The sequence below is a fragment of the Anser cygnoides genome, chromosome 3, assembly GCF_040182565.1.
Source record: "Anser cygnoides isolate HZ-2024a breed goose chromosome 3, Taihu_goose_T2T_genome, whole genome shotgun sequence".
NCBI lineage: Eukaryota > Metazoa > Chordata > Aves > Anseriformes > Anatidae > Anser > Anser cygnoides.
Window position 1 is genome coordinate 48,857,465 of NC_089875.1, and position 15,132 is coordinate 48,872,596.

The window sequence follows — 15,132 nt, forward strand, 5'->3', positions numbered from 1 at the left end:
CAGATATTGATATACGTTAATGAGGTCTCCCCTCAGTCTTCTCTTTTCCAGGCCAAACAGGCCCAGTTCTCTCGGCCTGTCCTCTCATCACCTTCGGGCAGAGGCCTGGCCTGCTCCCTGTCAGCAGTCCCACCCAGCAGAGGGATGCCCACCAACACTAGGACACGTCTGATAGGAAAGGGGACACAGAGGCCTGCGCATTTGTGCTTGAGCTGCTGAAGAGCCAAAAATGAGGTTTCGCTCGTCACTTCTTTGGGCCAGCTGTGCTGATAGCCATAAGCCAGGCAAAATGACCTAGTTCGGATTCAAGAACTGAACAAGTCCTCAACAAAGAACAGCAGAAACGTGAGCAAAAAGCAGCAGCAAGAGATACCACGCAGGATTAATCTTCCAACTTAAGTGTCAGCCATCTCCAGCTTACATTCTGACCATCTTTACTGTACGTAGAAGTAGTAGATGTACTTACAGTTTCATATCTTTTACGCAATTAAGTGCTAAAAATTTCCAAATGTTAGCTTTCATTTTGAAAATACATCATACAAAGAAACATTATGATACCTTTCTACATCACTAATAAGGGGAGGGGGGGGGAAATTAAGATACACAAAGTCTATACCACTGAAGAGCACTCATCTTTATACCTGTTACAAAAAGAAACAGTTTTTCTAAATTAAATATTAATCTGCAAGATATCAAGTATCTAAATGTTTCCACAGAGACCCATTAAGAAGCAAGGAAGCATCAGACGAATGTTACTGTAACATCTCCTAACAAACTGCCTAAATCCAAGTATTCATTTCTTTTTGCACTTGATGAGCCATGGAATGCTGAAAAGTTTTTAGATTCATTCCATAACATTATTTATATAAAAATAATAATTTATATTTTACGTAACTAATAAAAGCACTCTCAAAGTTTGTCCTTCCAAACTCTTTAACCTTCTCTGTCATTAGGACTGACTGATAAGCCACCAGCTGTTTTTTTTCTTCCTAGTGCTACAATGCATTCTCTTCCTTTTTAAGGCTAGTATACCCAAGCAGCAAACAGCAGGACTTAAGCCAGCTGCTAGAATGTCACAAACCTATATATTTAGCTCCCATCTCATTTATTGCCATCCCTCAGTGTCAACCACTTAATGTCCCTTTTGCTCCAGTCCACTGACATTCCTCACTGAGCTGACAACACTGCTGGCTGGATCAGCAGCTAGGAGTACAAGAACACACAACAACAAAGCAGAGACCTTATCAGTTATCAGAGACAAAAGCCATGCCACGTCAAACATACTCAAGGTGAAAAGATTTTCAACTCCTAATCTCAATTTGACTGTTTATAAATTGTGTAATCGTTTATATAAATATAGTATTTAGATAAACAGCAATTTATTATTTTAACATGTGTAATCATTATTAGTCTATCATCACCTAATAGGACAGAAACCCTTCCATGCTTGTATTATATTAGTTTGCACTATACGCTGCATTTCTGCTTTCTCAATGCTTTCCATACATACCAATACAAACTGTGCATTAATGTCACATTTGCTTTCCATTTAACATTGTCTTAAACATTAACCCTTCTCTTCATGCCACAAGCTTTTTAAAAGGAAAACACCTTAACAGTGTAGTTTCAATTTCATTTCAAGCAAGTATAAAATAATATTCCTCAAAATGAATTTTATGCTACATGTTCTGTTCATGTAAAAACACTAATCTAATTATTGTCATATTTTGGAAATAATTGGATTTTAAATTGCTTAGAATTATCAACATAAGTGAGAAAGCTGTAAAGATAGACAAATTAACAATTTCATGGTTTTAAAATAGAAATCTCTGTTATCATTAGAAGCCCATTTGCAATGATTTAAAGGCCCACAGTACAGTTTGGTAGTTCCCTCCTTTAAGTGGTCATAAAAACCTTTAAGCAGTAATTGAAAAATGGTTAACAGAAACTCTTTCAGGAAACCAGATCCCGTGAACAATCTAATAGTAGGCATGCTTAAGCAAGATAGTGAATAATCTGTTTCATCCTATTCACTAAAATGAGGTTTTGAGAACAGAGAGAAGACATCACTTTCAATAACACCAGAAGATGAGTAAAAATTGTTCAATTCCATGCTCTACTTGGGAATTGCGACATTTATCCAGAGAGCTAACAAGTTGTGCTGTGTGTAAATCGGTCTCCAAAACCTAATTGTAGGTTCCAGCAGTGCCCTCTTAGCCTCACAGTTTACATCATTAAGCTCATATTCCAATAACAAAGGATCCTCAGGATATACAGTCCAACAACTAATTTCCATAATAATACCTTTTAATTAGATGTGACTACATGTGACATTACCCAAGGCACTTAAGTTGGCAGTTTTGCTGTACACTACTTCCTATTCTCAGTAATTAGAAGTGAGAAAGATGTTTAAATTGGAGCACCAATGCAGATGTAATACTGTTGCTGTTGTTACAAATACTTTGCAGAGATAGAAATTCTTATACTTAAGGGTCACCCCCCCCCCCCTTTTAATTAAATCACTTTTTATTCCCCAGAAAAGAAGAGCTGACCAAGCAGAAACAGGTTTTGAAATTATACTTAAGTCAATGCTAAGGACAGGTGCTCAGTAACCACTTCATGTTATCTTATTAGTTATTGGCATTTTAGATGTGAAGCTTTAAATCAACTTCAGGCAACACAATATGTTAAATTATTCAATGTTTTAAAATTCTAAGTTTCAAAAAATAATTTTATTAGTCACCTTGAAAGGTGAAAGGAATCACACAATTACATGCTTCCTAATCAGAAGACCTTAACGCTTTATTATATAAATAGTAACTACTATATTTTTCTTAAAAATAGCCCTCTTTCCAGCAATCAACATTTTTTAAAAAAGAGGTTGAGCACCACACCAAGCAGCAGAGCAACCAAGCCCACGATTAAGATTTAAAGTATCGTTTTGTTGAGAAACTTAGGCATTACTAATGACAGCTGTCTTGAGTTTCCATATTCAACATAGATATCTGAAAAAAATGAATTTTATAACACAAAATTGTTTGCATTAGAAGGGACCTTAAAGATCATCTCATTCCAACCCCCCTCCCAGCCACATTTCTGAAGTGAGTGACAAATTAAAGTATTTAACCTTCCTGAACATAAACATGATTTCCATTCATGTGACTAATTTTAATTACCTAATTTAGCTAAATTGTAATTTATAATCACAGCCAATATTAGATAATTTTTGCTTTAATCTTTTACTTTTACACACATTACAGTACTAGTAACACATCTGCAATCTGGTTTGTAGAATTAAAGCTCTAATTTATATGAACTCACAGTAGGGAAAGAAAAAAAATCAGAATTCTTACATAGCTTGCGACAAAGTAACTACTGAAGTACCTATTTATATCTTTAATTATATTGAAAAGGCTCCAGGTATTTCAACAACCGTAACTACAAAAACTCCCAATGTAAATAGAGAATGGTAATGCTTAGCTACAGGAGCTTTGTACATCACCACTATCACATTCCAAGTACGTAGTTTACACTGCATTAGATATATTGGAGGTTGCTATACCAAACTAGGTTTAGTATTTCATGCCATGAAAATACAACACAAAGTAATTTCAAATTATTTAATCAAAATAACGATAAAAGCAAGCCCCCTCTCAAAAGATAAAACCAAAGAACAGTGAAGTTGTATAGTTAGTAGCCTTTGTGATTCTGCTACGGATTTGAACTTTATATATACTTTAACCAATGGTAGAAGAAAAGAGTCTCACAGCTTTTGATACCTGTTTGCTCTTTTCCAATTTGTACTCAAAAAACCCTCCCAGAATCAGTAACAGTTTTCAAAACCCACGCCAAGAGCTGCAGAAGTATAGGTCAGGAAAGCAGAACATCTCTCAAATTATAGGCGTCTGAGTATTTCTTTCAGCCCACCTTCTTTCCTCAAAATGGCTTCTGCTAAAAGCTGTTGTATTGCCAAACATCAACTCTTAGCTTTATGTGTAAGAAGGGAACACACATACAAAGGAGAGAAAAAGGGCCCGTAACACATTAAAAAGGCCAATCGATCAGGAGCATTTAAAGGTGCAAGTCTCACCACATCTACACCACAGAATCACATACATCAGCCAGCATCAAGCAGTACAGAGCAGCAGGTAAGGCTAGCATTACAGTTACAACAGCACCTCTGCATATCGTAATATTGAAACCATTATCCCAGACATTTGCTGCTACTGAAATAGCAGCACATCAACAACTGCTACATTTGGGATTCATTTTTAACTGGCTTTTGCCTTGTACCCAGGAGCTTTTAAAGTAAGGAGACAAAGGGATATTCTGTGATGATGCCCATCAGTCAAAGGAGACTGGTGAAGCTCATGTTCATGGCAAGAGGAACTAGCTCATATTTACCACAGGAGAAAAAGGGATAAGCAAGACTTACCGTAAAGCTCTGAGATGCATTTTAGGTTCACACACTAATTCAACTGCCTGCAGTACTGTGCATCTCTGTACTGTAAGTTGCCTTCCACACCTATTTATGCTACAAAGCCAGATTTACAGGTCTCTCTTATTTGACTTGTGCATCCACCATTTCCCTGAAAAAAATGGAAAACCTCCAGAAAGACTCACAAGCCACTGATTACAACCTTCCAGGTCTCAAGTACAACCACTTACAGTCATGGAAGGAAGGAAAAAATTAAAACCTTATTTTGGCCTATCTTCAAAAATCTCAGATCCACGCCCAAGAAACACTATTAGAGTATTTGTGCTGGGTGACAGTTTTTTGCTTTCCTTTTAATACAAGTGATGTAATCAAATCCAGTCAAATGATTTCCAACTACAAAATTCAAAAAAATTATGTTAAACTACATGACCCAGAAGTTTAATATGCTGATTTGAGTACAATATTCATTATCATCAGTACTCATTAAATGAAGACTGATTTGTCTTTTCCACTAATCACGATACTAAATTTGCTACACTAAGAGCCATTTCATGTGGCACTCACTTTCTCAGGTCAACTGCAATTTGGGGATTAGGGTGGGGGGAGACAACACAACTGAGAAACTGCTACATATTTAAGACAATTTTCAGTCAACTCTACTGATCATCTTTCCAGAGGAAGCAGTCCCTCTGCCACTAACAACAAGGTAAAACAAGGTAAAAAGGGTCCTTTGATACTACAGGTCATAACGCTCACACTCAGGACAAACTTGAATTTTCAGGTCAGTAAGTTTTGACTGTTTAAAAAACAAATACCTAAAATATACTGATCAAGTATATGTCAGCACCCTAAGGAAATAGAAGCCACTGGATAAAAAACAAAACATTCAAAAAAAGTCTGTCAACCAACCTCAACAACTTTAACCAAAATGTTGGGTGGATGACCAAAGACTACTGGATGGACATCCAGCCTTCCTGGATGGACAGGGGGTGTAATACTTTACAAATATGAGAATTAAAATGAATGTAAGCAAGGTGTGAAAAGAAATTTGTTGCCATCAAACAGCATTATTTTTTTTAAAATATTGCATGTGGAAGAAAAATAACAGACTTTTCAAGTAAGTTCAGGAAGTTTCAAAAGGAAATTGGAGCTTTCACAGAATTAGACTGTTACACTGTTCTTGGGGGAGGAAATGACTTGACAAAACAGAAAACATTAGTGTACACCAATGTTATGCCAAAGTAATTGAAACAACAAAGTCCAACTACTGGCTTTACAAACAGAAGAAAGTAAATAAATTGAGTAGATACATACACCAAGAGATGAATACCTACTAGACAAATAAACTCAGTCTCCCATGCAGGAATATCTATTGAGGTAGCATTTGTTTTTTATTGTAAAACCAAATGTTCAAAACTAAAGACAGTAAACAACAAAACAACAGTTCCTAGGATATAAAGCAAAACACAGAGGAAGAAAGCAAACACCTAAGTAGAAAGCTTACTCCTTAAGCTGGAATTTGTGTACCATCTTCCACTCAGTAAGAACCATGGAGAGAGGCCAACTGACCAACACTGATGAGATGCAAATACAGAAAAACACAATTGTGTCAAATTATGGATTGAATTCAAGTAAGAATGAATACTCTAAATGTAACTTTACACTAAGAATTTTCCTTGACTAGTAAAATATACTTTTAAAAGTACTACCTCTTAAAAAAAAAGAAAATAGTTCATGGTCTTGTTTAAATGACTTTTTAGTTAATATGCACCCCAAAGGCTTGTGGACTTATTCTAGGAATAAGCAACAGAATTGAGTGCATCTACTAGAGATTCTGCTGCCTAAAGAGTAAATCCACATATGTACTTTAAACACAGCTCTACCTTGTTCTTTAAAATTTGGTTTTAGCTCCTCTGAGTATTTCCATGTTTACTGCATTCCCCAATCCTAGTTAAAGCACACAAGATGTCAATTCACAAAATAACTACCAACAAGCTCTGCAGGTATACACAAGTGTACCTGACATTCACAAGAGCAAGCAAAAACATCATTCTGAAGCACTTCCTCCTCCCTGTATAAAACCTCTCTCTACTCTGATAACATCTGAAAGAACAGATTGAACAAAACCCAATGAAAAACAGTATCAATATTGCACAAATCTCCCTGGCACCATAATCCACCTTTCATTATGGTCTGAACTGTCTGAACTAAACTATTTGCACACAATTCATATTTTTAGTCTTGCAAGTGATACTAAATAAAAAATGTAGAAGTACTGAGGGAAAACAGTTCAGAAATAGGAACCATAGACAAACTAACAAAACAAGTTAAAAGCTGTAACAGATGACCAAATGAAGCAAAGCACCCAAATATTTTTGCAGTCCATGAAATAAAAATATTTATGCAGATGAAGCACAGAACTCTAGAACATTCAAACAAAAGAGGGTATTAAGATGACAGCTCTGATCAAATAAATTGCCCATTGAAAGCCTAACTCCATAGAGACAATTACAATTGAGAGACCAGCCATAATGAAAGGCACTGCGCAAGCTAAAACAAGCATGATAGAAGTTGACGGCTAGGTCTTAAGTTGTTCTTCAAAAAGTTCAGTTCGAAACATCCCTTGCAACCATCATAGTTACCCAATTTGAATGAGATTCATTTATTTTAACTAAATAACTATTTTGACTGAAGTCTAATTTTTGGCATTTATTCCACTGAAAAAACAGTATGTACAAAGACTTAAAGTTACCTTTCAACGGGGGGATCAAATTGTCAGTAATGGAAACATATCCAATAAAATATTAGGTACAGAGGGAGAAAAACCTTCATACAATTATTAAGGCAGATCTCCATTTCACTAACATCTAAACAAAGGGGACCTTCTCTCACTGAATCTATTCCTTATCGCTTGCAAGTAGAGACCATAAAACCTCTTATAAATATGCGAAGTTCCAACTCAAAAACAACTTTTTCCCCCCTTACTACTTGTAAAGAAATATTGTTCCAAATATCTCATTCGGAGTGGAAATCAGTAATCAAACTATTTTAGTTTCTTCAAATAAATTTGGTGGTTGTATCAGTAGTTGACCTTTTGCCAAATCTTCCTCAAGCCCTGCTGGTTACTTCTATAGACCAAATTTATTTAGAAAGAACAGTTATATTCCCTCTTTCCTTCCTATTGCACGGGTAAACAAGGCCAGCTTTTTTCGCCTCCTTCCCTGTTTATCATTAGGGAGTGAAGAGCTTAAGTAAAAGAATCAGAACAATAAATAAAGAGGATGTTATCATTTTCCTAATCCATTATTAAGGATGCTATTAAACTCCGATATTACCAAATTGAAAAAGGATTTAAATGTTTTGCCAGTAAGTTCCCCATAGTAAAATGAATCCCTGTGTTCATCATTCTGTTGTACTAATTAAACAGTTTTAACTAAAATGGTCAGAAAGTACGCACAAGCTGTTTATCACTGCTGGCCTTTGAGCTTCAGTATACTCAAAGGACATGCTACTTCAGATGCGATAATTACTGAGTTCTTACATTTATACTGAAGAGGCACAGAAGAGTTCCAACAGAGAATTTCACATTAATCAGAGCTAACAGGGCACTTACTAATAATAAAGCCATGATTATAATACAAAAAACATTTATTCAGTCCAATATTTGTGGGTACTAATTCCAAAAACTGTTTAAATTGATATCAGGCAAAGTTTAGTCTCAGCTCTTTAGGGAAATTCAAGAAAAGGAATCATTTATCTGAAGCGTAAGAAATACTGAAGACAGTATTAACTATTCACCCACAAACAAAATGGAAGCAGGATGGCGCTTATGCTAAGAGCTTGATAATTTTCCTAACATTTTTCTTCTTTAAAGTTCTGATGGAATATATTTTTCCATGAATTAGAAATGCCTTGAAACTATAACACCAAAGAGTTAAATTAAGATACAAACATTTAATTGTAGACAGAACACATTTCTAACTGAAGGGCAAATTATGGACAACTAACAGAATCTAATCTTCCAGGTGCATTGTACACAATTTCTCACACATTTCTGGAGCACACAAATGGTTCAGAAAAGCTACATAGCTCAAATCTCAGTTTTAAAACTAAAATTTCCATAAAGATCAAACACTTGCCAAGGATGCAAGAAAAAACAATATATACAAAATAATATATGCAGCTTCATTACTGTGGCATGCACTGAAAATAACAAGCCTGAAAGCAGATCACGCCAGTTACGCAACTCGGCTCTTATTATATCACGGAAAACTCCTCCTCATCAACATGACATACAAAAGAAAATTAGCTATTTTTAGTAAGGTTTTTGCATGTCCTTCAAGTACTAGTACAGAAGTAAAAATGCAGAGGCATTTAAAAAACGCTGGTTGTTTCAGACAACCATTTATTTTGGAAATTTTAACTTTGCATCAACTATGGTCTTAGACTGAAAGCTAGAATGAAAAATCCTCAAAAAATCAAATTATTAAGAGACTTTAGTGGATCATATACCTATTTTAGCTACATAATTCAAGTTTATGTAATGCTTCCTCTGCGTACATACTCAAACAGCTGTATAGCAGCATCAAAGTAATAGAGGCTATGAAAATTTGCTGTTTCATCTTTTACACATATATAGTTGTATGTTTATAGATATGAAATGCATATAACATATGCACATGTTTAAACTGATGGCAGACCATTACTTTTATGCAACATGGTTAATTTAGGATTGTGTGTACAAAATTACACTACAGCACTTATTCAGTATCCACTACAGACAACTAAACTAGATGCTTAAAATAAGTTAAAAGCATTTACCAGAATAGAGTTTTATTAGAGCACCACAAGAGTTTACTGATGTCTATTTTGGCCTCTGTTTAAAAAAAAAGATCACTCAATTACATCAGAAAACAGTTTCTCTTCACTCTTCTAATAACCTTTAGGGTTATCCATCTTTATGTCTTGATAAGGAATAAAAAAATCATCAATTGCAAGAGAATGATAGCACCAGAAAAAAATTAACTGGATTTAATCGGACAAACTCACTCTGATAGTCTGTACAGCATGTCTTTCCTGTATCCAATCACAACTAAAGCATTTGCTAGATATGAGTAAATTTTAAAGTAACACTGTGCTATTAGAATTGCCATCAGTGAAATTATCTTTACAAGTGAATTTCACATTCTTTAAGACAAGTTGGAATCATCATACTCCAGACCTTCTGAACATTACTAACCTGAATGCAAAGAAGGGTATTTTATTTCTAACTTGCAGAAAGGATGTTAGAAAGGGGTTAACAACTGTTCTTGTACATAGTGGCATATTCTAGTTGCTTAACTAATTTTTGAGGCTGCACAGATCCCATTCTGAGTAGCCAGAAACCAATATGGAAAACAGGTAGACAGGAACACAGAAAAAATGCTGGGCCTGACTCCCCACTCAAGTCCAAATTGCTGAGTACTACGACACTCAAAACCCACAAAAAAAAAAAAGCACATTCTACTCCTAAGAAGTGAAAGTGATAGGCTAACAGCCCCTAATGATACCTAGCATGGCTGGGGAGAGTTTTACTCATTGATGCCACCATGAGTGAAATAAGCAGTGCTTCGATGAACAAAGAATTTCTTTCTTCAAGCAGAGGATTGTCCAAAGGGTCAAAATAACCTTGACAGGTCTCTCTTCATAACCCAAAACTTACTGTTCTTTTCCTGGTTTAAAAGACAGTCAGAAACAAGCTCAAAAACATCAGAATATTTAAACTAGTTTAAATACTTTTAGAGTGACAAGCCAAAAAGTAGCGACAAAAGTTGCACATTTTCTACCAAACGTTTCACATTATCTCACAAGAGCCAACCACCTTTTTACTGCATGCCACATGTATATATAGCACTGACTTCTTAATTTGCAAGAAATTAATAAAATTGCGACAGCTTCAAGGACTTTCTTCTGAAGGCACACGAAGAGCTAGCAGTAGCTAGAATCAAGAAATCCTACACCCAACATTAGACAAGTGCTTTGACAGTAACTAAAAAACTCACTTTTCCCTCCTTATTTACATTATATTTGATAATTAACTGTCAGCCAAGTGCTGAGCTACTGCACCCTTGATTTCTGGAAGAGAAGCTTAATTATAGCTACAGGAAATAAAACCCAATTCTCTTCCTTCTACCTCATGATCCTAGTACAGAAAGCATCAAGTCCTGTAAAAACTGCAACTGATAACTAAGGTAGTTATTCACAACGGATGAATTGTGAAGTTATGTAACAACAAGATTTCAACAACTAAGCTATGTTTTAAAAAGCCAAAAAGTAATACAACTCTAAGACATATACAGTTATTTAAGTAAAAAGCTGGTCAGATTACTTTACAGAACAATCACATCACACAGTTCCTCTTAAAGATCTAGAATTCCAAGGAGTTCCAAAAGAACCAGTGTTTTTAGTATGGGTGGGGATATGCACATACACATATGTATATATTTAATATTGAGGAATAAAAAAGGGAAGGGAAGAAAGACTTCGCTCTGACAATGCAAATTCTTTGAACATTTTTCCTAGTACAGGTATTTGATCTCAAAGGCAACAGAACAACTTTGTGAAGACTGAAAAGGGAAAGGAGGTATTTATCTAAATGTTAGTTCTGAGTAGTGACCTGTACTTATTTTTCCTCAGTGAACTATGGCACGAGGTTTTACTTAAAGACTTGTAACATTCTAAGCAGCATTAAAATAATAACGGCCAATTTGAGGAGTTGAATCCAATAATCATACAAAGAAAAGCCACAGAAATATGCGTTACCTGCATTCTTTGCTGTTCTGTGCCTTCCTCGGCTTTATACAATTTCAATGTGCAAATGATTCATTTGAACCCTGCATTCCTCTATGATGGAGGAGTAACACGATTTCTTATCTTGTCAGTGATAAATGGAAATGGTTGGGGTACATTTTGATGGGACTGTTTTTCCAAACTGTTTTAAGAAATCAGACAGGAGAGTTCCAAATACTTCTTTCTAGTTAAACAAAACCATTCTCCCTCAAAATGGTACAGGTACAAAAGAGCACTTGACCCAGGGGAGGGAGTAACAGCTGAACGTAGGCAAGCAGTTTCACTTAAGGGGAGGGAAAGGGGGCACTGGGGGAGATAAAGAAACTTCTATATGCAATAGAGCTGGTTACATAGGTACGGAACAAATGGTAAGCACCATCTCTAAAAGACTTCATATGGGTCTCTAAGGCACTGCTACTACTGACTTTTAGAGACATACTAAGAGCAAAGTACACTGTCCCAAAAGCTACTTTCCTCATAAAACTCACTACAGTGTGTGTCACAACTGACTGTACTGAACAAACAAGGTAATTCAGACCTTAAATGTTGAATTATAACCCAGATAATCTTCAACCACTCACCTTGTTCTTTAATATGTATCAAGCCACCAAGAAGTACCTATACAGCTTCCTTAAGAGGTACCTCGTCAAAAGCAATACAGGGTGATCCAAGGGTGGCATCACAGGAAATTTACATTTAGAGACCACAAGGATCAAAACATAAGTTTAGGGACTAAAAAGATATACTTACATCTGGATATTCTTTTACAGGCACATATAGTTTCTCTTGTAACTGTACAATAGGTCCCACAGCATCTGGTAATTCTGCACTTCTCTTCTCCGTACTACCATTTAATGTGTCGTTATACATGTCTTTCCGTACTCTGCTAATTTCTGTGGGGGGAAAAACGTATATTATGTATTAAATACAGTAACAGTTTATAATCTAGCATGACAATCTTAAGATATGGGAAAAATTAGAAAGACAGTTTATTCTTTTCTTAATGAGCATGACTGTAACAAAAAAATCTATTTTTTATTGCAGCCGCCATCTTAAGTGTTTTATCCATGTCTGTAAATTTGCTGCCTATTCATCCCTGTTTATGAAATTCAGCTATTCAAGTAAAAGTCAACTGCAGCTCCTGAAAACTCTCAAAATTGTTCACAATTTTAGAAGTGTATAAAAATAGTGATTTGTATATTTGTTATTTTAAAGCCTCTAGTAAGAAAAAGGGGGGGGGGGAGAAAGGGGAGGAATGGGCAGAGAAAAATCTTTATCTGACAGTAAAAAAAATGCAGCTATACAGTAATACTTGCTAGCTCATCTATAGCATCTGGAAACGCAAGAGTGCACGTAAGCAATGAGGCATCCGCCAGTTCAAGGAAGCAGTTACTGAGCACACAGTGTGACAACAAACTAGCAAGTAGAACTACTGGCTGCCCTTGGTATGATGATGAAAAAGTGGAGAACAATGATATCAGAGAGCTGGGCCTATATAAGCAAACAAGTAAGGACATAAAAAAAATCCCATTTCTTCATTACAAAATAATTAAAAACTCCTCAGCGTCACTAGGGAATGTCAGAAACTGATTTCTAAGTACTGTTTCTACCAATTGCACCTGTATTACATACGCCTACAGATGTAGCGAAATACAGTTGAGTGGATATAAACAAGATTGTTAAAATAGATAATTTAGCTCAAACTCGGGTTAATTTCACTGAATTTTAACTTAATTTGAGAACAGACACAGTCTTCTCTTATTTAACCAAGTACATTTTACAACCTTAGATTTCATTTCTAGAGCTGTTAAAGTAGAATTTAAATCACTGCTCTAAGAATAAAACAAGGAATAGTTCATAACTAAATCACATTAGTATAAAAATTCTCATTTGGTTTATTCCAATATTACTGAAGAACTACTTTGAAGTGATGGACTACCCAAGTTCCAAACTGAAAGCTAACATTTAAACAGGCATTGCTTCAAAAGCAGTAAAATTAAAAAAAAAAGTAAAAAAAAGACATATGAAAGTGAGGGCTGTAAAGTAAAACCAGACATCAATAATTCCATTCTTTTAGTCAAAATTATTACAACTGCTTACAAAATGTTCAGAATTAAAATAAAACTGAAAAGAAAAAGAAATTTTGTTTTAATCTGATCACATGAAGCCACAGAAATGAGAAGGCACTTTAAACTCTAGCAGCAAACAAAAGATTAAAAGAATTTCTGTTTCATAATCAAGTTTTCCTGCCAAATGATTTATAGCTGAGATTCCACCACTTGAGGAGCCAGGAGAGGAGAGGCAGGGGGGCCTGAGAAATGACAAATGAATTTCTCATATGCCGCAGACCTAGCTTTCAACCAAATTATTCTGAATTAATTCTAACAAACGTACTCTGCATATTCAAGAAGAAGTTGTTTCTCCACTGGAAACTGACATACTCAATCATGTACACTGTATAATGATTTGGTGGTTAACACCTGTTTAGAATGGAGAACACAAATTTCATCATCACATAATCATAGCTCAAGGAAAAATCCACAGCTTCTTCTGCACTGACAATTTTGGCAACAGGCACAAAACCCTCAAAACTCCAAGCAGTATTTATACTGGCTTCAGTATATAAAGAAATTCTTTAGCACATCTCTTTGAACAAATATTATTATCTTTTGGCAGACTCAGTTTCCTTTCCATTCTCTTCAGATTTTCCATTAATTTACACTACACTGGAACGGGCTAGGCTGTCTGCCTAAGTTTTGAAGTGTAAGCAGCAACACGGTCGTTTTTATTTATATTTGGCAGCTACAGAGTAGTTGCACTGAATATTGGTTGATGAGAAGCTCCACATGAGCCAGCACTGTGTGCCTGCAGCACAGAAAGCCAACCATACCCTGGGCTACATCAAACGAAGTGTGGCCAGCATGGCAAGGGAAGTGATTGAACCCTCTGCTCAACTCTCGAGACCCCACCTGGAGCCCTGGCGTTCAGCTCTGGGGCCACCAGCACGAGATAGACATGGATGTATTAGAACAAATCCAGAGGAGGGCCACGAAGATGATCAAGGTTGGAGCACCTCACCTATGAAGAGGGGCTGAGGACATTGGGGTTGTTCAGCCTGGAGAAGAGAAGGCCCTGGGGAGATCTTACTGTAGCCTTCCAGTAGCTAAAGGGGGCCTACAGGAAAGCTGGGGAGGGACTCTTTGTCAGGATGTGTAGGGATAGGACAAGGGGGAATGGCTTTAATCTAAAAAAAAAAAGGCAGGTTTAGATTAGATATTAGGAGGAAGTTTTTCACTCAGAGGGTGGTGAGGCCCTGGCACAGGCTGCCCAGAGAAGCTGTGGGTGCCCCATCCCTGGAGGTGTTCAAGGCCAGGCTGGATAGGGCTTTGGGCAACCTGGTCTGGTGGGAGGTGTCCCTGTCCATGGCAGGGGGGTTGGAACTGATGGTCTTCAAGGTCCCTTCCAACCCAAACAATTCTGTGATTTTATGATTCTGTGATTTCATTTTAAATTGTATCATTCATATACAATATAAGCACTAACATTAGATATTCTCATTTGCATAAGAACATGTACTTTAATTTTTCCCATCACAGCTGTGGCAGACAAGATCCAGCCATTCAGAACACACCCAGGCAGTCTGACGAGCTGACCTGAGGACTACCACCAAACTCTGGCTTTTGTGAATCCCAACCCATCTATCATGCCTCATGTGTTACATACAGCTAATACACCTACCAGTGCAGGATTTTCTACTCCACTACAGGACCAGGCACCTGAAATTTTGTTTTCTTTGCATAGCTAGGTTTGTCTTCTTCCCCCACGTTCAAGCCATTGCAAATACTAACAAACACCAGGACAGGGAT

The 15,132-nt window shown here is 36.4% G+C and overlaps 1 protein-coding gene across 15 annotated transcripts in view; it reads right to left on the minus strand.

Moving 5' to 3' along the window:
- The window catches only part of QKI (QKI, KH domain containing RNA binding), a 160,406-nt gene that overhangs the window by 110,809 nt on the left and 34,465 nt on the right, over positions 1 to 15,132 (minus strand). For all 15 annotated transcript variants that reach the window (XR_010830320.1, XR_010830319.1, XM_066994140.1 and 12 more), the window contains exon 2: positions 12,017 to 12,159. Coding sequence is in view for 13 of the 15 variants with exons in the window: in XM_066994140.1 (XP_066850241.1) it covers positions 12,017 to 12,159 (143 nt within the window). In the remaining 2 variants the exon portion in view is untranslated. The remainder of the gene's footprint in view (positions 1 to 12,016; positions 12,160 to 15,132) is intronic.